General features: G+C 40.5%; 1 protein-coding gene across 7 annotated transcripts in view; it reads left to right on the forward strand.

The window, feature by feature from the left end:
• The window catches only part of dscamb (Down syndrome cell adhesion molecule b), a gene marked incomplete at both ends in the record, with an annotated part of 121,780 nt that overhangs the window by 88,330 nt on the left and 5,574 nt on the right, over positions 1-27,876 (forward strand). For 3 of the 7 annotated variants that reach the window (XM_080510005.1, XM_080510009.1, XM_080510010.1), the window contains 21 exons: positions 9,985-10,181; positions 10,597-10,693; positions 11,411-11,539; positions 11,685-11,852; positions 12,447-12,517; positions 13,221-13,464; positions 14,002-14,148; positions 15,005-15,160; positions 15,432-15,565; positions 15,717-15,870; positions 16,050-16,167; positions 16,389-16,555; positions 17,391-17,489; positions 17,910-18,098; positions 18,471-18,761; positions 20,743-20,919; positions 21,299-21,329; positions 21,548-21,663; positions 21,751-21,915; positions 25,607-25,807; positions 25,980-26,282. In XM_080510005.1, the coding sequence (XP_080366131.1) occupies positions 9,985-10,181; positions 10,597-10,693; positions 11,411-11,539; positions 11,685-11,852; positions 12,447-12,517; positions 13,221-13,464; positions 14,002-14,148; positions 15,005-15,160; positions 15,432-15,565; positions 15,717-15,870; positions 16,050-16,167; positions 16,389-16,555; positions 17,391-17,489; positions 17,910-18,098; positions 18,471-18,761; positions 20,743-20,919; positions 21,299-21,329; positions 21,548-21,663; positions 21,751-21,915; positions 25,607-25,807; positions 25,980-26,282 (3,354 nt within the window). Of the gene's footprint in view, positions 1-9,984; positions 10,182-10,596; positions 10,694-11,410; positions 11,540-11,684; positions 11,853-12,446; positions 12,518-13,220; positions 13,465-14,001; positions 14,149-15,004; positions 15,161-15,431; positions 15,566-15,716; positions 15,871-16,049; positions 16,168-16,388; positions 16,556-17,390; positions 17,490-17,909; positions 18,099-18,470; positions 18,762-20,742; positions 20,920-21,298; positions 21,330-21,547; positions 21,680-21,724; positions 21,916-25,606; positions 25,808-25,979; positions 26,283-27,876 lie in introns of all 7 variants that reach the window. The other 4 variants (XM_080510008.1, XM_080510007.1, XM_080510011.1 and 1 more) reach the window with 2 other exon arrangements.

Raw genomic sequence — 27,876 nt, forward strand, 5'->3', positions numbered from 1 at the left:
TCAACCTCCCTCTCACTTTCCCACCAAATAGTCCACCGTGAGCTGTTTCCTTCTGTAGCTTCCTCTTCTACCAAGCCGGGACCTTTTGATCGCAGATAACACCTGCCACTCGTATCCATCCAATCCAATCTGCCAGTGATAAAATTTAAGCTCAAGAGCGTTACGTTTTATAACTTTTTTAGGAGTTTGGATGGTTGAATATGAAAACTTTGTGATGGGCTCGATGTGGGCTCAGGTGTTTGAAATGTGTCTGTCCCTGACCACTGACCTGTCTTTTGGAAAGAAAATAATTTGTGGAGAACGCTCCTTCTGGGTAAATCTGTATATTTTATCATTAACATTGACGGGCATGCCGGAGACATTCATGTGTCACTGTAATTAAGCCTTGCAGTGCGCAAGGCTGAGAAGCTGTCAGTGCTGCCGCGGCAGGCTCAGAGACAAACATACTCTGTGTTTTCATAGGTCAGCCTGCTGACTGTGGCACCCAGTTGCTATGCAGCGAGTTGACCTATGGCTGTACTTTTTTCCTTCCATTTCCTACCACGCGCAGTGCAAACACAGTGGCTCCAGCTCCGGCACGCTGAAGTCTTAGTGGCAGTGCACACTACAAACATTGATTTCTACAAAATATATTCAAATCGAAGGAACATTACATCTGGAGATGTTCTAGTGGCACCTAGTATGTTTTTTTTAACTCGTGAGTGCAAAATGCAGAAAATAAATTGGACCTGCATTTGTTCTTCATATGCTTGCACTGCATTTGTTGGAGTCTATTATAGCAATATGCGCCCTTCGGACCCGGAGAGAAAGTTAAACCATTTAGACTGAGATGATGTAGCTCGGTAATCTAATCTCCTCTGGCGTTACATTGACCAACAGTGCAGATCTTTTCTTTTTCTCTCCTCACTGACCTTTTTGTTTTCGGTCCTGGAGCTCTGTTAGTTCTTTTGTGAGGTCATTTCACAGTGACAGGAGTAACTTATTGCTTTGAAGGTGGATCTCTATCTACCATCGTGTGGCGTAAAAAGGACAGCGCTGGCAGAGCGGTTTATGAGTTCAATCAAGCACAGTGGTGTGGCCTGCTTTTTAGTTGATGTCTGTACATTCTGTGTGTGTGTGTGTGTACATTCTGTACACATTCTGTACACACACATGCAAAGCAGAAGAGATGGATGTTGAAGTATGTTTACCCTCTCTTCTTCATGGCCTTGGTAGCAAACACTGTGTGAAGTACTCTGCTAAGAGTACCCTGCCAGTGGACATTCATTTGTGTGTGTGTGTGTGTGTGTGTGTGTGTGTGTGTGTGTGTGTGTGTGTGTGTGTGTGTGTGTGTGTGTGTGTGTGTGTGTGTGTGTGTGTGTGTGTGTGTGTGTGTGTGTGTGTGTGTGTGTGTGTGTGTGCGCTTGGAAGAGAAGAACACTAAATAATAAATACACAATAGCAGTGTGTCCATATGTTTTCCGTGTGTGTGTGTGCATTTTGTTTGGATGAAGGAAACAAGGGCGTGTTGAAAAGTAGCAGGTTCAATTTCACTGGTCCTAAAGACAGTTTTGTATCGTGCGTGCGTGCGTGCGTGCGTGCGTGCGTGCGTGCGTGCGTGCGTGCGTGCGTGCGTGCGTGTGTGTTGACCTATCAAATGCACTCTGCTTTTGCTGCAGGCGAGAGTTTCATGTTGTACTCTGCTCTATCAAAGGGAATTTTGACATCTTCAGCTCTGAATAATGTATGCTTACTTCTCATAACTACTGGTTTCATGAACATGAACTGCAACAGGAACATTATTTACAGCTTTGATTATTCATATGAAAGCACTTTCTACCACTTAAAACTAATTCATGAGTTTACTGGTAATTGAGTGAAAATGAATCAGTGTCACTCCATTTTAATTCAGTTTTATTTGACTAAAATGATTGGATGCACAGCAAGCAACAGTATTTAATGTAATAACTATTGTTGCACGTCAGCCAGTGGATGCTCACTTTTGTTCTCGTGTTCCTGTTAAAAATAATTATAATGGACTTGGTATAATGGCTCAAGCTCACCTGAACAGAGCCTCCCTTTCTATCCTTTTGATTCCCTCCAGGAAACATGCGGCACACAGCTGTAATAAAAACAGCAGCTCTGCCAGTTCACACAGTATGACTAGGAGCTTTTCATTTTGTGGGCAGGATTTCTGCAAAGCAGCCAGAAGAATTCTCATAAATTCCAGTAGTCTTCTTGCAAAAAGTTGATTAAAATGACTCAGATATGATTTTAATTGATGCAAGGAAGAGAAAAGTTCATGCATTTAACAATTGATAAAGTTTACAAGAACATTTGCTTCATTAGATTAGATTAGATTGCACTTTAATTTGTCATGTATACATAAAAGCATGGCAGTGAAATGCAGCGATTGGTTTGTGTAACTCTCTTTTCCTCTCGCCATTTTTTCCTTGTTCAATCATTAATCCTAATGTTAATAAAGCAAACGAAAACTCATTGCAGCCAATAACAATCTGACTGGTGGCAGGTTTTAAATGCTTACTGATGCGAGTAAATGCACTAATATCTTCCATTGTACTCAAATATTCTTGTTGGTCATTACAAATACGGTATGTATTTAATGTGTTTTGTGATCAAATATTTCCTTATTTCAGCTTTGAAATGGTCAGGATAGCACAACATTCACAGCTGTCATTCTCTGACACATAAGCATTGTTTTTACTTCTGAAACATTTCCCTGTACTTGCAAGTTATTGCCATTCATTAGTTGGCATACTGTTTGCTATATATCAGAGTAGAGGACTAGTTAGCACCCTGGCATCACAGTGAGAATATACCCATTTTGACTCTATGTTGGGTTTTTTTTTAGCAAAGTTTGCATGTTTTAGAAAGAAAGAAAATTCCATCCAGATTTACCAGTTTTCTCCCGTACTCCATTGAAGTTAAATAGAGTGTGTGTGACTGTGCGTTTCTCTTGCAGCCTTAAGTTGGATCAATGTTATTGAATATTGATATATATATCTTCTATATATAAATATATTTCTGCAATTGTTTGAATTTAGCAGATTTCTTTTGCGAACTTCTTATGAATAATAAAAATAATGGGGATTTGGCCTAAAAATGCTTGTGAATCAAACTGTGCGCTCCATACATTTCCTTTCTTGCAGTGTCATTGCAAATCTCCTAAGCCATTTATGATCCCGTTAGTATCGATGGGTCATTCTGCAGTGGTTCATACGAGAGGAAGGAGCCACATGAGAACACGTGATGCTGTTCCCGCCCTGCTGCCATTCGCTGCTCAGTCATCACATGCTGGCTCAGCCACATGCTTGTCATTCATTAACAGATCACATTTCACATTTTAAACCCCAAAATGTGCTCACAATGCTTTCCATAAAAGGGTACTTACATGCATGAGTGGTTTGAAAAAAAGAAAAAAAAGGCACCATTACTGTACTTGTATTCACTAACACCATTAAGTCTAGACTGCAGCATTTGTGTGAGTGCGTCTGCATAATTACTCATTTCTTGTTATTTTTGGCACATACTGTTTTTATTTCTATTTCAAGTAGATTTTATTACGTGTGTTTTTGCGTTAGTGCATGTGTGTGTGTGTGTGTGTGCGTGCGTGTGTGCGTGCGGACTCTTGAGTGCATTTCTGCCTCATTTAAATCCGTCAATACCTCAATTAGAAGCCGACTTGGGGCTCGGGGGAAGTGCAGTCGGCATGTTTCCCTGCTTTATTTGCTCTCTCAGCCTGTCTTTGTTTCTTACACATCCAGCGATAAGAGAAAGATTAAAAAGATAAATACCACATTACTTGTTTTATTCAGAACCCTTGTTCACTGCCACCTGTGTGTGCCATCCTTGTGTCTAAATCTGCTATTGTCACCATCAAGAGCAACATTTATTTATCATTACCACAACATTTCTCGTGTTACTAACTCACGCTGCAAATAGATTAGTTTTAATCTTGTGGATTCTGTAGTACGAGTTTGTATTTCAAAAGTTTTGCATATCAGTTGACTTATATATATAGCCTATATTCCAAAGCACATCTGCATGGTAAATCCATGTAAAGTGATGAAATGGAATAGTAGGACTTGTAAAGTTAAAACTATCTTTCTTGTGTCCAAGAGTCAAGATTGTCTTCAATGTAAAATATTACACATTTCTTAAAACCCTTAATTCAGATTGTTATATCCATGGTGCATTTTTCCAGAGAGCTTTTTCAAGGGCATCAAGTCAAACGAAGGGATTCCGGTTACTTTCTGAGTAATCAGAGTTGTAAAGTGTACTTTTTTTAAAACTGCAAGTATTCATGTATGCAAAGAGGTTCAGACGGGTCCTAATATGTTTAGATGGTTAGAAAACAGATGTAATATTTTAACATGTAAGATCCATGATTTCTTTTTCACTTTATCATCTTTCAAGAATAATTTTAGATGATTCTGTTAATATCATCCTCAATAGTTTTAAGCAAATGAGCTCATTTGTAAAATTCTGCTTGAAATCACATCTTTAAAAAAAATTTTTTTTTAAGAAGTCATTGAATCATATGGTTTCAATTTATTTTCTTTGCAGTGACCACTATTTTTACAACACCTCTGGCTTCTGGCAGAGTCCCTGCATTCTACCAGGTGCTACCTGTATGTTTGCTACCCTGGTCTAATAGTTGTGTTCCTGAATAAGCCATTAACTGCTGAGTAAAAAATCTATGGAAACTACCGAATGTCATTAAAAAAAACTGATGTTTAACTTTTGCATAAAGAAGTAATTGCTTGTGATGACAATTTCATACATTGGCTTTCACCATATGCTTTACTTCTATGCAATGTGCCTAGAAGAGCTAAAGCAAACTGCTGTCTTTCCGAGCCCTTATTGAGCTTTCAACCTAAATCTGAGTTTCAAAGTGACTAATATTTCATCTGCATGATAAATAAAAGTCAAACAGGCCAAATACAAACAGAACAGGTCAGCCGATCTCTTTCAAAACCACAGATGAAGGCTGGGATGAGAGGTGAAAGTAAAGTAGCTTCTTTGCATTTCAGTTTTGTACAGCACTTTTTTCCTGTTTACGGCGCCGTCCCAGCTGACTGTGTGAAGGCAGGATACAGTCTTGACAGGGTGCCAGTCCGTCACAGGGCAAACACAGAGAGACAGACAGTCACACAGAGTCACAGTTACACCCAGGGCCAACTTGAGGCCACCAGTTAACCTTGCATGCATATTTTTGTACTGTGAGATAAAACCGGAGCGGAACACACCCACACGCTTCATTTATGCTGGGAAAAAAAACCCATCAGAAAGGTAGAAACCTATTTTGTTGGGGGGGGGGTGAACTTGACAGGTTCACTGACTATAATAATTAATTATGATCGGTCATTATGCATGTAGTGGATTTAATTACCAAGGGAATCTGATTACTAAATTAAGAGATGTTTATGGTTTTATATTACTCCATTTATTTGATGAAATGTGAATCTTCATCCACACACCCTAGAATCACGTTGATGAAAATCTGACAGCTGGATTCATGGATTCGAAATGGCCATGTCTTTGTATTTCTTGTTCCATTTTATTTCTTTCTTAAGCTTTTCCTCTGCCTTTCAGCACATTTCTGTCTTTGTCTGCTCTCAACCCTCCCTCACACAGCTTTCTTTTTCCTCCCTTGTCTTTCCTCTTCCCACTCACACTTTCTCCTCTACCCATCCGTGTTTTATTACCAGGCCCCTGTAATATTGCTGGATATTAAAAAATATACATCAACTGAGCAATTACAGGCTATCAAAAAGAATAGGTTTAGCCCGGGGCCCTGCAAGTGCTGCATGGCAGATGCATAGAGATGAGATGAGGAGGAAGCGAGTGAGAAGCCTCACCTCAGCTCGGGCCACCGAAGCACATCCGAGATCAGGCAAGATTGTAGAACATTTGGCGCGCTGCGGTCTGCTTCACACGTTTCAGTGGAACATATGCAGATACGCACTAATACAAGGTCAAAGACGGAGTGAAATATCTCCAAGTGCCCTCAGATGTATTCATACATGCATATTCATATACGGGAACATACTGTACACACACCTACGCAGACAAGCATGTGCTCATACATACAAACAGATACGACGCGCACATATATCCAACCTGACAAAGCCTGTCTTTCTGGGTCTTTCAATGCGTGAACATGATCCCCATTGATGCTAACTTGCACTGCCAAGGCCTCAGATTTAGATGGAGAAAATAGCCCCTGTTAAGGAGCAATAACATTTAGAGAAGGGGCTGAGGAGACTCCGTTAATAGGACTCACTTAAAATTCATAGTTGCTATGCAAAATAAATCAGCGCTTTCCTGTGCGGGGGCAATGGGTGAGGGAATGATGGTGTGGGGAGCGAGGGAGAGGGAGGGAGGGGCTGCAAGTGAATAAGATATGAGGTTTAAACGTTGGGGGTCCCAAGTCTGACGCACACACAAACGAAACCACACACACTTACATAAACGTACAACCACACACACATACACTGGCAAATGGTTTTATTTTTTTTATTTTTTTTTAGCTTGGCTGCTTCAAAGAAAACAATGTGATGTGAGAGAATAGATGAAGAAACGTTGTGAAGGAGTCGATGAGTGCATGTGCTTATTTGTTTACGTGTATGAATTTATAGCATCCAAGCTAATACCCAGCGGATGCAGCTTCCTGGCTGTTATAATTGTTAGATATTAACTTATTCGACACATTTCCAATGTAGACAGACTTCAAAGAAATATTTGAGGTAATTTAAATTGTGACTGACATCGCTGAGAGCTGTAGTTAAACAGTTTGTCCCTTTGAGGGTGCTTGCAAGTTGTAGGGATGGAGAAAAAGATGAAAGCATTTGTGGAGAAAGTGCATTGATTTATAGGATTAGAATCAGAATATAGATGTCACTAATGTTGATGGGAGGGATTGGGATTTATATATGTAACTTTTATTTTTAGCAGCTAGCAGGGCATTCGTTTTTATGCAATTTTTGTTCACTCTTTATTGTCAATAAAAAAAAAAAAACTATTTCACAGCGTGACTGACAAAGTAAAACTAACTGTGCTAAAACCGGAGTTAAATGTATCTCAGCTGCAAACATGCCTGTATTCTCTCACACACTGAGAAAGCAGTTATGCCAACAAGCAGGAAATAAGACCCGATGTATGTAAATGTAAACTTTGATGAAACACACACATGCATCCATGAATGGTAGCTACAATGAAATTACATTTTTTTTACATTAGAATTTCTACAAAATGAGACGTATTTGGGAATCAGAAGTATCGTTATTTTTGGCATCGATCTGACTGTTACTGATTAAAATATAAAGCGGAGCATATAGTGGCATTTATTGTCATACACTTTCCTCCTGCATGTGTGTTAAACTGGATAATTTCAAGATTGTCAGTGGTGTCATTTAACTAAACATCTATCCTCAGCAGCATTGCTTCAGTCTCTCAGTTTGATCTAAAACAAGGACAATATTGCCATCCTTAAAACCAGCAGTTAGTCAATCTGTACCACATGCGAAGGATAAAGTGAAGTTCCATCCACACATCTACCGCTGCTTTGATAAATAACAACCGAGCAGAGCAGTTTCAGCCTGAGTGAGGTTTAGCATGTCGGTGTAATTCAAAAACCATCAGGCAAATTGCCATTCAAACAAGTACAGTGTAATAAATGATTAATTATAATGTCAAGTACTTTAATTGACTTGTGGTTGTCTAACCTTCCTGGCACTCCTTGTACAATTAAACTGCACCCGAGCTGTGCCTGCGTGAAGCTCCCACAGAGGAGTACTGTATGTGTTTGTTGCTATACTGCTGGGTATTCTTTTGTTTATGTGTCTCATTGCTTTACCTTTACTTTGCATTTGTTTGCATCAAGCATCCTTCGTTTCCCCCCCTCTCTCAGTATGCACAGTTGGATCTTGTGTGTGTGTGAGTAAGGCTAACATCACGGTATCTGTCTTTATTTGTGCACTGGCGAATGTGAATAGGTTTGTGCGCCTGTTTATATCTGTAAAGCGTGTGCGCCTGTGTGAGACAACAGCACGGCCAGCGGACTTGTCTGCTGCGTATGAATAATCAAAGTGGTCTCTCTCATCATTAAATCATCGCTGTCCTGGTGGGAGCCTGAGGAGGGAGATGGAGTGAGGGAGCGAGGGAGAGAGCGAGGGATCATAGTTAACGCTGCAGGGGTACATGCTCTCTCTCTCTCCTCCATCGTGTACTGTGGCTGAGATGTGTCATGAGCACAAGTCTTTTCTGCTCTCTGTGCTCGCCCACTTAGCTCCCCCAGACACAACCGCTCTCATACGCACACATTCATGCATATTATGCACACAGAGTGAAGCACTCGTACACACAGAGACACTATCCGGGAGTGTACAGACATGCACACACACCGACTCAAACACACATATTCCATCTATTCACTGAAGGGAAGGCCTCCAACCACCACCACCGCACAAGTATCTGCCACATGTAGCTGCCATTTCTGCTCTGTTCAGTGACACTGTGCTCACTGCAGCATGTTTACTCTACTGTAAGATTTGGAATAAATAAATCCATAGAAGTGGAACAACAAATGATGCATGGGTTGGTGTTTTTGAAACAAAAACAAGTTTTCTCAAGGCACTTATCTGAGATAGATCAAAAATGGCTGTTGTGCCTGCCTACCCCCGGACTACTTGACTGAAAGAAACTTCCACATCCAACAGGCTAACAATTTTTCTCCCCTGTAGTTTATATTTTAATATAATTTAATCCACAATTGTGTTTTGGTTAGTGTCCTTACCTTACAGCAAGACAATCCTCAGTTTAAGTGCCTTTGATGGTATTTTTTATGTAGAGTTTGCATGTTCTCCCTGTGCGTGCACATGTTTTCTTTGGGTACTTGGGTCTCTACAATGGTGCAAAAGCAGGTCACCAAGACAGAAATGAAGGAACTGTCTGGACAAAATATTGAGAAGCCATGAAAACTCTTACATAAAATTCATGTTCAACTCTGAACCACTGCTGCCTTGTGCCATCAAACTCAATTCTGGTGGGGGATGAAATGTTAGATTTTGAATTGTTTCGCATGTGTTACACACCATCTTCTAATAGAGGTCGTGCTCAGGCTCAGATTAACGTTCTTCATTCAGTTCTGCTTAGACTGCACAAGTTAATATGGTTTAATACAACCGAGAGGCTTCTCACTTCAGAGATCGTTACACTGTGAGCAGCACCTGAAAGTCTTTGTGAGTGTTACAATCAGGAGATGGCTCCGTGTAAGTAGAAAGAGAAAAGAAAGACGTGTGAATGTGAGAATGCTGCAACTGTGAGTACAGACTGTGGGTGTGAGTCATTTGCAGCATTTATTCATTTACTTGAAACCACACACACACACACACACACACACACACACACACACACACACACACACACACACACACACAGAGGCCTGGATGTGTTGCTAATGAGCCTGGTGTGCGGTTACGGCGTGGAGCCAGACCGGCTCCACACTCAGACCGAAGGGAGTTCAGTCAGGAGTCACTACTCTTTTCTCCGTTTCTTCTCCTCATCTTCACAAAGAGGCACGTTACCGTTTGCTGTTGTCATCAAAGGCAGCACACTTACCTGAAAGGCTCTTTTTCAATCACTAAGTATTGGGGGAGACAGGTAGACTTAGACATGAGTTCATGATTGTCCCTGGAGTGTTTAAATGGTTGTCATAATTGCCAGAGAGAACGAGAAATGGAGTTTTCTCAGAGAGGCAGTCGAATATGCTGCGTTGTGTATAATATAATTTGATTTGTTTTGGCATGAGAAACCATTATGCTAAAACAAATGGCAATATGAGGGTGATTTTACTCATGCAGCGGCACAAATGCATCAAGCAGCTCTGATCAAGACTTCCAGACTAATAACATTTTCTTTCTGTTTTCACTCCTCCACATCACGCCCATACTCTCCTCCACGCCTACCGTCACCTCTATCCAGTCCCAGCGATGATCACCTCCTACCCCAACACCACCCTGGCCACACAGGGCGAAGAGAAGAGGATGAGCTGCATAGCTCACGGAGAGAAACCCATCATGGTGCGCTGGGAGAAAGAGGAGCGCATCATCAACCCCGAGACCAGTCGATATGTGGTCACCGTCAAAGAAGTGGCGGACGAAGTCATATCTACACTGGTGGTGAGTGTTGGGTTTTGCGCACATCGAACACATTCGGGAGGCTTCGGGAGCTCGCCGGCCTTCAGGAATTGTTATCTGCACAGACAGATGGACAGGAGAGAGGGAGAGCGAGCAGGGGAGGCAAGGCCTGGGAAATTCAGGGTAGAATACATTCTCATCATATTACAGCATTAGAGTATGAAATATTAAAGAGATATCATCCAGTTCAATTTAATGGTGCTTAAGACACAGTGTGAATGAGAGCATGTGTAATATAGTAAAGTCGAGGAATATGAGAGAGATGATTAGAGACTTTTAGTGTCTCACATGGTTTCGAGGTACTTAAAAAGTAGAAATGACTGTACTGAAGTCAGGTGAAACTAGTCAGTTTCTTAACTTCTAGTTTAACTCCTGACTGCGGTGCATTTCTCTGCAGATTATGCCTACTGTTCGTGAGGACTCTGGGTTCTTTTCCTGTCATGCCATCAACTCCTTCGGCGAGGACAGAGGCATCATACAGCTGACAGTGCAAGGTAAGCTTCTACTCACCTCACACTTAGAAAAGTCATTTTATTCTGTGGACGTGTTTGGAAGAAAAGTCTGTCAAGTGGCAGTAAAGATTTCACCAATTTATGACTTTGTTTGTTCATTTATTAATTTAATTGCTGCTCAGTGTGACTCCTGCATCCTATCTCTCACTGGGGAAATCAGGGAAGAAAACAATGCACCGCTCTGGTCTGCCGGCCAGTACACATCTACTTCAAGATGCAATCTCTGGGTTTTCTTCTTTCAGTAGTTGTATTCTGGATGAGAACTCGTGAATTACAAATACTCACATCACAGTGTTTTTAAGTCCTTTCATCAGTATGTTTCTCAAATATAGATACATTAAGTCATCATACAGACTCATAATCATAATAGTATGTCCACAATTTAAGTTAATATGCAAAGATATTGATTTGCATTTTTGCAGTCATAAAGTTTATTCTTTTAAGGAAATTACTGCTATATGTGGTTTGCATGCAGTTAAAATGAATTACTGCAGTGAATATGCGGTGTTGTTTTTTCTAAGAAATGTGTCAAAAAATAATAATAAAAAATGCCTACAATGCAATTAAATGGGATTAAAATGTAAGAGAGAACAGTCTTTGTGCTTTTACTTATTTTGTTTTTTATTTAAACAGTAGTACTGTATTTTGTAGCTGAGTACAAGGTCTCAGTGCTCTTGTCATGTTTTAATGTTTCCTCAGAACCACCGGACCCTCCAGAGGTGGAGATCCGGGAGGTTAAAGATCGTACGATCGCTCTGCGCTGGACCATGGGCTTTGATGGCAACAGCCCCATCACAGGATATGATATAGAGTGCAAGAACAAGTCAGGTAGACACGAAAGAGACATTGGAGTCTATATATAGAACAATTACATGAGAAATCCACAAATAAAAGAGAGAGCAGTGCTGTGATCTTGTTACTAATAGTCTGCTCTTCTTTTGTTTTGTTTTTGTTTTGTTTTTTCTATTTCAAGCTTCTTGGCTTTCAGCCCAGGTAACCAAAGATGTGTCACCGCAGCTCAACCAGGCCACGATTATTGACCTCCACCCTTCCTCCACTTACAATATCCGTATGGTTGCCAAAAACATCATTGGCAACAGTAATCCGAGCAACGAGCTCACTATCACTACAGATGAAGCAGGTAAGTGAGCCACAGACCAATGCCTACAGAAACTTCCCCGTCATGATAGTTTACACTCGTTTGTCAAAGTTTTATTCTCAACTCAAACACACCAGCAATAAACATGTTGAATAAGATAATGAGGTACATGGTTTAAAAGGTCCACAAACCTTTAGTCATCTTCCTAATCAATGCGATTGTTTAATAGTTGCTTTAACTGAAGGCTATAGTGTTTTAACTGAGGAAACGGATTCAGATTAGTTTTTCTTTTAGTCTGCCCGGTGTTCACTTATCTCCTGTTGCCCATAATGATCCCCACGCAAATATTACAACCCTTTAAAAAGGCACATTGCTTCAGATTCATTGCTTAAGTAGAGTACCAAGTTCCATGTATCATGTCTCACATTATTTATAGGAGAAGTTGTGGACGTAACAGTTTTTATTAATCATTATTAACCTGAGCTGAAGCCTGTGAGGCTCATGATTGAGCAAAGCAGGAGAGAGGAAATACTTATCCAGCTCAACACCGCCATCTAGTGAAATCTTCACAGTGGGGTTTCTCTTCCATTTTAAATCTCAGCTGTCTTCGAGATAAATTATGTTCTTCATTTCCAGCTCCTGATGGCCCTCCACAAGATGTCACCCTGGAGCCCACCTCTCCACAGAGCATCAAGGTTTCCTGGAAGGTACGGCCTCCACTTTGATAGATAGTGACCTGAGGCCTTCAAATAAAACTCTTTAATCAGTGCAGAAGTGAGCTTGTGACCAGAACCCTGCTGGTTCGTATTCCATCGCAAACATTTCACCACTGTGGATGCCCGAGCAAGACTTTTAACCCAGTACTGCTATTGGGGACTGCACTAAAGCAAACTGTCACTTTTCAGATGAGACATTTAGGTTGATAATTGATAGGGAGAATTTGAATCTTTAATAGATATTTGTAATTATCATGATTCAAATTTTACAGATTGTGACAATCAAGGCTGGTGCAGGTTTGCTTTGGCCACAATGCCTTATCAAAAGACACACATTTTTGGAAGAGAAATGCTGCTTTAATCTCTCATCCCCTCCACCATTTAAAACAAAAAATTTTAATTTTAATTTTCTAAACTTAACTTGTCATGAAAGTGACAGATAATAGTCAAATACAACAAGTATTTCTTGTAATTGTTGGAACAATGATACACTGTTTGGAATTGATACAATAATACATTAATGAAGGATTTGGAATTGTTGGAAATTATTTCATTGCTTTAATGCAATATCCAACAACCTAAAAAGTTATAATCTTTTGAAGTTTTCACTTGAAAGGTTTAAGCATACTGCAGCCTCTGCCCTTTAATGCAGTAACCTTGTTTCCTCTCCTGATTCATCCATTTCATCCTGTAGCCTCCTCAGAAGCACCTGCAGAACGGAGTGATCCGCGGCTACCAGGTGGGCTTCAGAGAGTACAGCCCGGGTGGGAGCCACCAGTTCACCATCATCAGCGTGGACACCTCAGGAGACACCACAGAGAGCATCGTACTTGACAACCTGAAGAAGTTCACTCAGTACAGTGTGGTGGTGCAGGCTGCCAACAGAGCCGGCACCGGGCCATCCTCACAGCAAGTGGTCACCAAAACCCTTGAAGATGGTAAGTAGACAATATATGTTGAATGTAAGCAAAAGGTAATATAATAGGTCTTTTAGAACCAGATTGACCTTCGATGTGCATAGATGCAGTTTGAATGAACATATTATTGTGAATGTGACTTCCATCTACTGGACATTTCTAAAATTACACACAAGCCAAAAAAGGTGTGGAGTAGAATGTAATAGTGGTTATTAAGCTTTTGTATTTGTTTTCACCAACACATGTAGTTTTCTAAAGATATTTTCACTCAATAATCACATAATTTAATTGTCTTCATTGAGGAAATAATGAATATGCTAAAAAAAAAAAAAGGTCACTCATTGAACATTAAAAAAACACTTCTTTTTCCTGTGACTTCAGAAATGTTGTTACATAATTATTAAAACGTAATTTTACTCCCAGTTAAATAGAGCTTCTTGACTTAATTTTGGGTGTCAGCAGTTATTTGTGTTGCTCGTGCTGGATACTCAGTGAATTGCTCACTTGGCCTGACCACTACTTCAACATGTATCTTGTCCCTTTTTTTGTGTGTGTCAGTGCCGTCTCGGCCGCCTGAAAATGTCCTGGCTGTGGCCAAATCTCCTGAGGTAATTTCGCTCTCCTGGATCCCTCTGCCCCGGGAGGCTCTGAACGGAAACCTACAGGGATACAGAGTCATCTACTGGGCCAACCTGCCTGATGGAGGTATGGATAGGAGGTTACTCTATCCACTAGGGGAGGCTGTGAAGTTGTTTCATCATTGTGTTATATTCTTCTGTGCCGTTCAGTGGAGGTGTAATATTTTTAAAGCGTGTGTGCATATTATTTGGGGGCAAGAAATTATAAAATATTTAATAATAATTACAAATTAACAATGAATTGTGTGTCAGGGACATTTTTTGGCACATTTGCTAATCTTCATCAGAGTGCTGACTGGTGTCTTTTTTTCATACTTTTGAATTGTAAATATTCAAAATGAATGATTTGCACTTGTATTGTTAATATACAATCTAGGGTTTTTTTATGAGAACATTTATCAAATTGATGCAAGACATATTTGCAGACAGAATATTATTATCAAGTTATTGCTTTCTAATTGTGATCCGCAATGAAAGTCTGGAGCGCACAGCCGGAATCTCTGCAGTCGATTTTCCTTGGAATGTATGGCAGCACAGCAGTGATCCAATCTGCAGTCTGGCTGCTTTCCATCAATAATTCACAATGCAATAACGCCAGCCAGGACTTCTGCTTCAGCTGAGTGACGGGACATAAAGAGAGCCTTGGAGAACAGAAAAGAGCAAAAATCTGAGCAGAGACACAAAAAAGTACAATCCTATCATACGTGTTTTGTTGAGATAAAGGACTTAATTAGGTAGTAGTATGTTCACATTCACTGCAGACACTAAAGTGTTGGCTTTCAACAGAGGCGCACTGGATTATTTTGAGATCTTTTAAATGCTGATTTTCCTATAAGCATTCATAGTAATCCCACTAAGATGTACCAAACCACAACAGACCATCAATGATAACCTCAAACATCAAATCTTGTTTCCTTTGTCAGAACTTGGAGAAATTAGAAATGTGACAACCAACCAGCCATCTCTGGAGCTGGATGGCTTGGAGAAGTACACCAACTACAGCATCCAGGTCCTCGCTTTCACAAATGCTGGGGATGGGGTTCGCAGTGAACAGATCTACGTCCGCACCAAAGAGGATGGTATGCAAAGCATTACAGGACATGAAGATTTAGGAGCTAATTGTGGAGGTTCAGGTTGTTTCAGTCAGAGACGTAGAAGCGAGGATGAGGAGCTGCAGGACAAACAGATCATTGGGTTTCTCCACTATCCATATTGCCAGTGTGATCCCTTATGGATTCAATGAGAACATTGAGGGGTTAATTGATTGTTGCTCAAATATTGTATTGATTGGAAAAAAGAAGTGTTCTCTGAAGAATAGGCAGCAGGTTAATGTATTGTCTTCTTCTCTAGTTCCTGGGCCTCCGGCGGGAGTCAAAGCTGCAGCCTCCAGCAGCTCAGTGGTGTTTGTCTCCTGGCTTCCCCCACTCAAACTCAATGGCATCATCAGGAAATACATCGTCTTCTGCTCTAACCTGCATCCGATGGTAATAGTATTTGTATACCAAAAGATTTTCATGATCCATTGATCAACTGTATCGCAGCTATGATACTGGTTCACTCAGTGGAAATTAAACCCAACAAGCTGCTGCTACTGGCCAATGGTACATTTATCCCTTCTTTCCTTCCTGTTTACAGGTGATGAGTGAGTTTGAGGCATCTCCAGATGTGTATTTCTACAGGATCCCAAACCTGGTTTGGAACAGACAGTACAGTATCTGGGTGGTGGCAGTGACTGCTGCAGGTCACGGCAACAACAGTGAGAAGATCACAGTGGAACCTCTGACCAAAGGTACAACATCTTGACTTAACTGGTTGTAAAATACTCATCCACTCATAGTTTATGCAGGCTCAGTCATTTGTAGTGGAACTGGATGATCACCTCAGTATTTTCATTTCACACTTTTTCCAGTTGGACAAGTATGAACCTGTGTGTCTAAAACACCTACAAACTGCTGTGTTCTACTGTAGCTCCTGCCAGGATCCTGACGTTCAACAGGACAGTCACCACCCCGTGGATGAAGGACATTGTTTTGCCATGCAAGGCTGTTGGAGACCCTCCTCCCACCATCAAGTGGCTCAAGGGAAAGTAAGTCCTACGCACGCACACACACGCACACGCACACGCACACGCACACGCACACACACACACACACACACACACACACACACACACACACACACACACACACACACACACACACACACACACACACACACACACACACACACCAGCCTTCACACAGTGCTGTGAAAAGGACACAAAATCTTCAGGGATATCTTTTTTTTTCCGTATTTGCATCTCTGCAGCACCAATGGCACTCCTACGCCAGTCCTCGTGGACGGCCGTCGTAGTGTCCATGGCAACGGTAGCTTCATCATCCGCACAGTGAAAGCTGAGGATTCTGGGAACTACAGCTGTGTAGCCAGCAACAACTGGGGGTCCGATGAAATCACACTCAACCTGCAGGTCCAAGGCAAGTAGTCGTAGCTGAAAATATGCTTCATCGATGATCCCATAGTAATACAAACTAAAACTAAATGTGATTTTGATGTGTTTGATTTAGAATTTTTTACGTGTTTTGAATATAGACAGAACCAGAACTTAACTAAGCATGAAAAACAAGAATAAGTACAATGAGATAGCAACAGGTATTTTCTGCATAATGAAATATGTAAGACCTACAATCTCATCAATATGCGTCAATAGGCATTACATTAAATAGAGAGTACCATAGAGTCTTCATGTTTGCTTTACGGTTGTGTCACAATAGCGTGCATTATACTGAAGGGTCTTCTCATATTCTGTCTCTTTCTTGATTGTTAAAGGTCCAGCGTGCTAAAAAATACGATACCAAACAAATGAAAAAATACTTGTGAATACTAACAGGTCCCATAAAACTCAGAATTGTTATTTCGCTTGGCTTCACTGGGTGGCCTTTATATGTTTAGATATAAAGACTCTCAGTACCGAGAAATATAGAGTAAAAGCCACATTTCTACAAAAGAGCAAAATTAATAACCCAAACACTGGCTGTAGAGAGAACAGTGTGGATTGTTTTTTTTTTGTTTTTTTTGTTATTTTATTGCCACCATAGGTTGTCTTAAATGCTCGTATGGGAAAGAAGATATGAGTTTTATTTGTTTGGGTTTTATTTTTTGCAATTTGCAACCTCACTGCAACTATAGTCTTAGTCACTGTATCTTTATTGTTGTGACCAAAAAAAATCAGAGGTGAACAAGGAGACAGGAGGTGTTTAACAATAACACAGATGATCCGATTAGCTTATTGTTTTGTCGTCATGTCCACAGTGCCCCCTGACCAGCCACGCCTCACTGTTACAAAGACGACCACCACGTCAATCACGCTGTCATGGATACCCGGGGACAATGGAGGAAGCTCTATCAGAGGTGCAGCCTCGGCAAATAAACAGTATCATCAGATTATAAGTTAAATGGCTTCCATGGGGCACACACACGTTACACAATGCTGCCACCATACAAACAACTCCCCCACTATTAAGAGCAAAAAGCTTCTTTCTGGTGTAAAGAATGGTTAAATTGTATGTCAATGTTCTTGAAGTTACTTGTTTGGATCTTTTTTTTTTATGACTAGTCATGAAAATAGATATTCTTAATTCAGTCTCTTACTTAAATTCATAATTTAAAGGTGCTTGTATGCAAAGGCAGTTACTAATAGAAAATTCACTCAAAAATAATCCATCATGGAAAAGTTGTTATATAACCTAATCTATCTGAAGTTACTCGAATGTCTTACTGAAAAGGCCTCATTCTCCTTATCTCCATGGATCAATACTGTTTCTCTTCCAGGTTACATCCTGCAGTACTCAGAAGACAACAGCGAGCAGTGGGGCAGTTTTCCCATCAGCCCCAGTGAGCGCTCGTACCGCTTGGAAAACCTGAAGTGTGGCACGTGGTACAAATTCACTCTCACAGCCCAGAATGCAGTGGGGCCGGGACGAATCAGCGAGATCATTGAAGCTAAAACCCATGGGAAAGGTGCGGTGTCACGGACTGAGCAACAACATCTGTTTGCTATATTTTGTGATTTCAGATCAGCGTAAAACTCGATGGTAAAGGCTTTGTTGTCTGGGATCTGTCAAAGTCATTTTAGAGTTACACTCATGCACCGACTGTATATAACAGTTTGTTTACAATGACTCAAGATAGAGGACCACATAAACCTATTTTCCTGCTCAGGCAAGATTTTATTTGCATTGATTCAAAAAATACAAAGCTGAAGAAATCATTTAAAGTAAATCTATTATGAGTAGTTTTTTGTGCAATACTGTGACTTTGCACTGCAACATAATCTTCCCTGTGATCTCTTCTTAATTTTATTTTCTCCCCTTTGTCTGTTTTTCTCCACAGAACCCCAGTTTGCCAAAGAACATGAACTTTTCACCAGCATCAACTCCACCAGGGCCCGGCTCAACCTGGTGGGCTGGAATAACGGCGGCTGTCCAATCACATCCTTCATACTGGAGTACCGAGCCGTGGACTCGGCCACCTGGACCACAGCCCAGCGCACATCGCTGACCAAGAGCTACATCCTGTACGACTTGCAGGAGGCGACCTGGTACGAACTGCAGATGAAGGTCACCAACAGCGCCGGCTCAGCAGAAAAGAGGATCACCTTCGCTACTCTGAATGCTGACGGAAGTGAGTTTGGATTAACAGCCTGCCGACACACTGAGAATTGTTGGATCATGATAGAGTTATCAGCAACAAAATGCAGGGATAATGTAAGAACTCATCAAAAATATATTTATGATAGTATAGCACACAGAAGGGACTGATGCTGATTCAGTAGAAACACACACAGCAGTTAAGGTGCAGGAAAGCAGTGAAACTGAATAGACTTCTTTAAAAACTAAAATCTCTGAAATTGATATTTTGAAAATATAAAAGTAGCAGAATTAAAGGACAATTTGCTGACTGTTTCTACTCTTTATCTTGAATCTTTATTCATTTCAAGAGACTGTTGACTTAATTGATTGACGGACACTGTTTTATAATAGTTATTCATTATTATCTATGATTACTTCAAACAATTAGGATGAAACATCAAGGCCTGTTGATAGGTAAGTTCATTGAGTAACAAGAAACAAACATTTTTCCAGTGACAAAGTTTTTTTAACTTCACCTTCGACCTCTAACTTAGATGTCTTTATAACATGTAATGAAACGGGATGTAACAATCTGCCTTTTTTTCTTATTGTGCTTGTCTTAAGGCCTATGAAGCCTCATTCATTTTTTTCTAAGACATGTGCTGCAATATTTAACCTCCCGGAATTGAACCAGGTACATTTGCAGGAAAACATACTGAAGGAATCACAATATAGATCTGATTGGAAATATAACTGTGACCATTATTTATTGAAAATATATATGAGTTGATATGATCACTTTCTGGCTAATGGGATTCAAGATGAACTGTATATACAATGCTTTTCCAGAGCCAGAGATATAAATACTGTAACTTAAATTGAACTGAATGGCACTAAAATCTAGTCTGTCTCAGGGTCGTGTCAGGTGTAAATAAATATACGTAGCGCTGGTGTGTACTGTAATGATAACATTGATAAAGTATGAAGCGTCTGTGCTTGAAGCTATTTGTGATTCTGGTGGGTTTTGTCAGTCTTTGGAGGGTTTGACAGCAGGTTTATCCCAGCAGCTCAGTTGAGCAGGAAAATTGCGATGGTCCTCAGATTGTCTTCTTTATTTGTTCCGGACTGCAGATTGTGTCAGTCACACACAAACAAAGTCTATAATCTACGAGTAGGGACGGGAGCTGGTGAGCGCTCTGTGCCACACTCCAGACTGTTCATTCATTTCCTTTGAAGAGTCATGCTGAGATGTGTGAGCGGCCTGTCAGGATATTATGGGTGCATGTCTCACCATGTGCATGTGTTGATGCTGTTGTTGGCGTTACAGCGACGCTACAGCTCGGCTCAGCTGCTGATGAGCAGCTGTTGGAAACTAACAACACATAGTCAGTCTTTCACAAACCTGGTGCCCCAGCTTCTCCAAACAAACCCGACATGAAGTGCAATTTATGGATAAAAGGCTATTTCAGAAATGTTTGCAGATTTTCAAGCAATTGAAAAAAAATTTTTGTGAACACTAATATAATCAAATAGTATTAACAGGATTTGACATATCTGCACCAGTGAAATGTCTTTGTCGATGAGTCATTTCAGTAAATTTGAGAGAGATGATTTCACCTTCCTATAAGTTACACACTGATTCTTTTTAAAACCCAGTGTGAGCTGGCTCCAGGTTCCCGTGAGCTTGTTGACTGATTTTCAGCTTACAAGATTAACATTTAATAACATGAACTGTGGTGAGCACGTAGAGAGCTTAAGGTAAATGCTGTTTATTAGTTTTGGCTCCAGGGATTCTTAGCTTTTTGAATGTAAACGGCATTCCAATGCCGAATAAATATTTAGTGAGCTTTTTCTTATCCCTTCAAGCTTTGATTGTGTTGCATAAAACATAAGCTTCTTCCAGGAAAAATAACAAGGCGACGATTGGGCTGTTTTGAACAGAATTCGTCTTCAAAGTAGCCCAAGCAGCAGCATTGTGATTGGACTGTCTTATGTTGTTTGGAAAAAGTCTACATCTTAGTGTTTTATTTCAGGTACCATCCCTCCCCTGCTGAAGATGGGAGATCCCGTCTCAGACAACATGTCAGGCAGTGGCGGGCTGAAGATGGTGGTGACCATCACCTCCGTCCTCGTGGTCGCCGTACTGGTTTTTATTATGCTCATGGTGCTAAAGAGAAGAAGGAGGGAGCAGAGGCTCAAAAGACTCAGAGGTAGGTCATAACTACAAATTGGTTGTGATTTTATTCGCTGAAAAGATCTGAAAACATTGTACATTATTTAGTCCCTGAGCACTTTTTTTTTTTACTTTTTACTTTAGCATTACACCACACAGCCAGTATTTCCACTGACCAGACAGCAGAAGAGCAATATCTCATTAAAGCTATCTGAGAATCATGCATCTGAACCAATTAATCTATGGCTGAAGTTTGTCTGTTTAATTTAGAAACTTTGGTAGCTTTGTCTTTCTATGTATTTTAGAATTCTTTTGTGAGAGAAATTACCAGTAATTGTACAGTAATGCCATCAATGTAGTATATCAAAGAAGATGGTACTCTTATGGCATTAACAGCCTCTTTGCTGACTTCACAGATGCCAAAAGCCTGGCAGAAATGCTGATGAGGTACGTATTCCTAATCTTAATTTATACAACCTGCTTTACTTTAAACAGGGAACATAAATCACATTGTGTCTTGGAGCTGCAGTTCCTATCAGTAAAAATCAAATATAGTGTGTTCATGCTTTTCTCTCTTGCTTACTTATAGCTACTTATCAACTTAAATGTGATTGTATTAGCATTTCTGCAATACAAGTAAGAAAAATGTTCATTAATCCCTGCAGTAAAAACACACGGACGCCGGACACGGTGAACAAGCAGCAGCAGACCTTAAGAATGCACATCGACATCCCCAGAGCCCAGCTCCTCATCGAGGAACGGGACACCATGGAGACAATCGGTGAGACTCTCAGAGCGTGAGCCAGGAATCCAAACAGTCTTTGAGTGCAGATCACTTACAGTTTTTGTTATGTACCCTCTCTTTTAGATGACAGATCCACTGTACTGTTGACAGACAATGACTTTGGGGAGACTAATAAGCAGAAGTCCTCCACTGTGACACACACAGTCCACTACCAGTCTCTGTCCCAGGCCACTGGGCCACTGGTGGATGTGTCCGATGCCAGGCCTGGAACCAGTGAGTCCCATGACCGTCAGTGCCCACATTTATTTCTTTTACTACTAATACTACTACTGTCAGTCTTATGCTACTAACCATAATGTTGTGAAACTGTTGTTGTGGCTCAAGCTGTGATTTTGCTCTATTTGGTTGATATTTGTTATTGATTTGCAGTCTAATACCATAAAACGCAACAACCAGTACTCTTGTTTCATTCCACATTAATTGGAGTTACATTGAAGGAAAAAAGATTTTCCACCAGTCTCAGCTTCACTATAGACCAGGGGTGTCAAACATCTCGTCTGTGAACCTAAACAGGCTCACTGCAGGGTACAATTCAACAATATGAGCGTGCAAATCAAACAAAGGAGTCGGTGACAACTATACAACTAAAGTATCAACTTTATGTAATTTGTCCATTGGGAGTCACACCGTTTGAGCAAACTTCAGTTCTGGGTCTCAGTGTTAAGTTGTCTTCTCTACTTTGACCCAAAGTGTTTTGAAGGCTTTATAGCTTATAGGATGTCAGACTCTACTTTTTCTCCTGAGAAATTTTGTAAAAAGTGCATTGAATGTGAACATGTTCATGAAGTTGCTACTAATATTTGTATACACCACAATCGGCAGAAAATATGAAGCTGATGATATTTATAGGTTCATATGGTATCATTTAACAGGACTGATAAGAGTTGTTTATGAGCCCTCTGCTAGAATAGAACAAAATAAGATGCTTTTCAGATGTGAGATTGCAAAAAAATATTGCCTAAAGATTTCTGTGACGATACATCTACTGCACCCCCTAACAGCAGCCCAGCTTCCACCCCAGTCCAGCACACGTGCAATTACACACAAATAAACAGCCGCATGATTGGATCATTTAACCTGACCACTGGGGTGTGCACCAGGACTGCTGACGATGCGTTATATTTCCTCCCTGCTGTTAGCTGAGCACCTCCATCATTTCATCCGTCTGCCCCGGCTGATTGAATTACCGTCTGACCCGCTACAATTACCAGCACTATTCTTCTCTTCAAAGATCCAATCCCGGTCTTTTCTAAAGCGTCTCATTCTGAGGTGGATCTCGTGGCATGTGAAGCACCAACCGCTTGTCTGGGTCAGGCTGAATATGATAGCGTTTGTGTACATGACAGCAGTTTAACATTGATGAGAAAGTTTACCCCACACAGGGGTAAATCATAGATCTGTGCCACAGCAAAGGAGGTAACTCAGTAACGAACTCCTCTGTCTTATAATTTTGTGTACAGAGCCAAATTTCAAATGCTTCATTATATCAGCATGTTGATAAAAATGATATTTTAAAGCGATTCAGGTGGGATAGATCTACATATATTTTGTGCTCTCAAACAGTAGAGGTTGTGTCCATTAAAGAGTCCAATTTAAAATGAGAATAAACATGTACCATCTTAAATAACAACCAGTTTTGCATGAAAATGAATTATCCAGCTGATTTAGTGGCTATAATCATAAAGACAGTTTGCCTCAATAACCATTAATAAATATGTGGATTATTAGATAATTCAAATGTTCTTGTCCGTTGATCAAATCAAATAAACCCCCAAAGTGAAAAGTGATCACGTAATTATCACTTCTTTGTTTGTAAAGTTTAGCACTTACTAACTAATAAAATAAAATAAAAAAACAGATATCATAATACTCTTTCAAACATACATAGAAGTTATGGTTGGAGGCTGGCTCACTCTGTGAACATCAGTAGCCTGGCATCAAAACAATCTTTTGACATTTATTTATGCGATCATTTTCTGAATCATTCCATCTTCTATCGCACTTTATCCAAATCAGGGTTATGTGGTGCCAGAGGCGAGGTGAGCTGACTTTAGGTAAAGGCAGGATCCATCCTGGACAGGGCAGCATTCCATTACTGGACAAACACACAGAAACAAGCACTCACACAATAACATGTTTTGGGAGAGAGAGAATGTGCAAACTCCAAACAGAAAAGTCACAAGTTCAACCCAGACCCCAGGGGCATTATCACGATAAGACCAAAGTGCTAATCACTACACTTCCTTGTTGTGTGGCCCATTTTCTAGCATGTACAATATTATATATATATATCTTTTTTTTTTTATGTAGTAGCTATGTAGTTTTAGTTTCTGCAGTGTTGTCTGAACAGCCGTTTGGATATGAGTACTTTGAAATGCTCCAACTGTGTGAATGATACAAAAACTGATTTTCCTTTGCTGTTTTGTTTTTTGAAGCTGGTGAAATTTCATAGTCCTTCTGTTGGAGATTAAAAGCCAACTGCTGAAGGCAAACCTCTCCCCGGAGGCTGGAATTGCCTTGTTCATTTCAGTACATCGATGGAAAAACATACATTCTGCTGTGCTTTGGTCTTGACTGAAAAGTTTACACACTAATATATTCACTGCAGTAACATTTGAAAATGACAAATCTGAAAGAGCGCATTGTATAGCGTGAGGTAAACACATATACTTTAGAGTTTACTGTGCTGAGCATAATGGAGGGTTTATGGGTTTAAAATAAACTTGGCATAGACTTGAAGCTCTCAGATGAGGCAACTTTGAATATCTTAGGTTTCTTTTATGCGGAGGTGGACACACAATCCACAAGAACAGAGAAATGTGGTTGTTTTCTTGAGATGGTAGAAACACCAACAGTTCATTTCACAAGACATTCAATTCCAGAACTCCTTGGAGGAGATGGAGAGTGAAGATAGGTGAAATGCATTTTTTTATTTTGTTTTATTTTAATTTCTCACTAATCCCACACCACATGAGGAAATAGATCTGTACGGATGATGTGTGGAGAACAGGCTGTGAACAGATTGTTTTCTTAATCACAATTTTTTCTTTGTCACATAAAATATAGCAAAACTGAGTGTTTAATCTAGACTTCTGTCTAATTATAAATAAATGAATGAATGAATGAATAAATAAAACAAAAAGCGCAGAAGCATTTTGGAGCTCTTCCGCCCCCTCTCGTGGCTCGCTGTGGCGTTTTAATGTTGTTGCGCAATAGAAAACGTTACGTTTGATCTGAAAAACTTGACACTTATATATTCTAACATGTCAGCTTCTCGCTGCATATCACTGCAGGTCATTACTGTTGAGTTTCCTTATTAGGTTAATATGAATAAATCCAAATAAGGAAAACTCTTAAAGGAATACAAAATATAGTTTGTTTCAAAGAAACACAAAACTAATTGTATTTCATTGACAACAGAATGGGTTGATCGAGATGCTTAGTATGTAAAGAGAAATTAGAAAATGTACAATGAAATCATATGGTTGAAACAGCTGGAATGCTAATAAAATGTAACAAATAAAATATCAATGGTTCTTCATTGTAGTTCATTTCATTCAATAAATGTAACATAACCCTTGATCTTATTATGTAGTGGAGTGCAGCTGTGTTCAATATTTTCTGTGCCTCTAGAAAAAAAGCTATTTAGTAGACAGACGTTTACTATAAAGGTTTACGATTCCTGTGTGCTCACACAATGGAGCATTTCTGTCATAAGTTCAAATGTGACCTGTGAAAGAGAAACGTCGAGAGCATAACAGAAAACAGTCGCCAGCACACTCCTCGGTGCTGCTTTGCTCCTGATATTGGACGACTTAAAGATGGTTGCCATTGTGTCAGAGATCTTAAACTGGTTAAGAAAGTATACCGAATTACCTCCTCTGTCTGAAAATGGTTCTGCCCCCTCTGTGTGTACCAGACCCCACTGCCAGACGCACTGCCAAAGCTGGGCCTGCCGCAGCACGGAGCCGCTACGCCAGCCAGTGGACTCTGAACCGACCACACCCCACCAGCTCCTCGCACACCCTGACCACCGACTGGAGACTCCCCACCCCACGCGCCACCGGCTCCGTGGACAAGGAGAGCGACAGCTACAGCGTCAGCCCCTCACAGGATACAGGTAAGAGTACAAAAAGGAGGAAGGCACCATTGCTTTTCTGATTGTCAAATCTCAAGGTGATCCTGATGATTCATCTCCGCATTTTCGTGCAGTTTTGGATTGTGTTTATAAATCCAGATGAACCCACATGGATAATGTTCTCATGTTCATTTCAATCCCACATTTTTCCCAGATCGTGCTCGCAGCAGCATGGTGTCGACAGAGAGCGCGTCCTCCACCTACGAGGAGCTGGCCAGAGCCTACGAGCACGCCAAGATGGAGGAGCAGCTCCGCCACGCCAAGTTCACCATCACTGAGTGCTTCATCTCCGACACCTCATCCGAACAGATGACAGCAGGGACCAACGACTACACCGACAGCTTGACCTCCAGCACACCGTCCGAGTCGGGCATCTGCCGCTTCACCGCTTCACCGCCCAAACCTCAGGATGTCAGCAGGGTCATGAACATGGCCGTGCCCAAGGCGCACAGACCTGGTGAGGAACTCTTTTGAATGCTTTACCTGCAGATTTTGGTCTTCCACTTCTCATTTTTTGTTTTTAAAACTGCAGTTTCAAAGTCTCTTATCGCAATGCACTTCAGCTAAAGAAGAAAGTGTACAAAGGACAGTAGACAGATTCAGATCACATGCTTTAGATGAGACTGGATAATTATTTCTGTTTGCACACACACAACCGAAGAGCAGGATGCAAGAACTCTTGTTTGATTGTTGGGTTTTATGTATGAATGTGACACAATATGTGATGGAGCAATAGCGATAACCCAGAGGTTTGACAGTTGCTGGCTGCATTGCTCCTCGGGCTTTATTATATGAAGCAGAAGATTTATTTGAGGAGTGGATAACGGGAATATGGATTAACATGTTACAGAGTGAGGGATGCAAACTGAAAATGCTGGGGCTATGCTCCCAGATCAGCACAGTCAATATTATCGAAGATGCCTTAGACTTTAGAGTAAAACCACATAACTATCGATTGCACTGGTTCTCAACGTTTTGCTGATACTCATGTGCTGAGAGGAATTTCCTCAACGGGACCCTCATCAGTTTTATTTGTGAAAGTTTAATGGCAAGCTGTTTTGCTCTTCCTCTCTTTGTTTTTGTTGTTTGTTTTTCCATTTTTTTTAACCATGCTGTCAACTATGCTTGTGAACTTCTTTCTCATCACTCTATCAACTTATTGTGTACGCTATTGAGCTTTCCCTTCAGTTTTTACATGGCGTATGTACGCAAGAATAAGAGCAAAAATCGTATTTAAATACTTCTCTTTGTGCAGAAACTGAGGGCCTAAGATGTTTGCAAAGTTATGCAACTCCGTGCTCCTAATTTGTGAATGAGGTCAGAGTAAGTTGGTACAATAGGTGGAAGAGGAAATGCAACAAGTGAGAAAAGAGGTATTAAAAGAGAAGAACAATCAGGAATGAAATTGTTATTAAAATAACAGAAATACAGAGGAGAAAATAACAGTTTATAAGACAGAAGGTAGTTACTTAAAGTTGAATTGGTTTTGTTGTCAACCAAAAGAATGGAGAATTAACACCCAGATGTACAATAAGAACCTTGGAAATGTAGTTAATAATGCAAATAATCCTTTTTGTTTGTTTGTTTGTTTTTTATTTATTTTGTCACATCGTGTTTTTGGCAGATAAATTACAAATAACTTGTCAATCAGAAAGTAAGAAACTAAACAACTTTTTTTTTCACTTTATAGCTGTGTGCAGAAGTTCATCACTTCACTCTGATTAGGGTTCAACTTCATGTCAACGCTGACGTCTTTTCTGTCTTTGGGGCTTCCCTTTCGGTCTCCAACCTGATGCTGCATGAGGCTCAGTCTCATTAAGCACAGTTGATCAGAAGTGCTTTGTTGTTTCTTTTGCCTTCCGTGGGAGTCATTTTTCTGAAACTTTTCAGCCTTTAACACAGCAGAGTAAGCCTGTAGCACATCATGAACAAGGATTATGTGGTGCTGCTTCCCCTGCAGCTCCTCTGGGATATCCTCTGGTGATTGATTACGATCTTACTTTTTTCACAAATACATCTGGAATTCTGGAATGTGAGAAAAGTTGCTTTTC

The sequence above is a fragment of the Blennius ocellaris genome, assembly GCF_963422515.1.
Source record: "Blennius ocellaris genome assembly, chromosome: 2".
NCBI lineage: Eukaryota > Metazoa > Chordata > Actinopteri > Blenniiformes > Blenniidae > Blennius > Blennius ocellaris.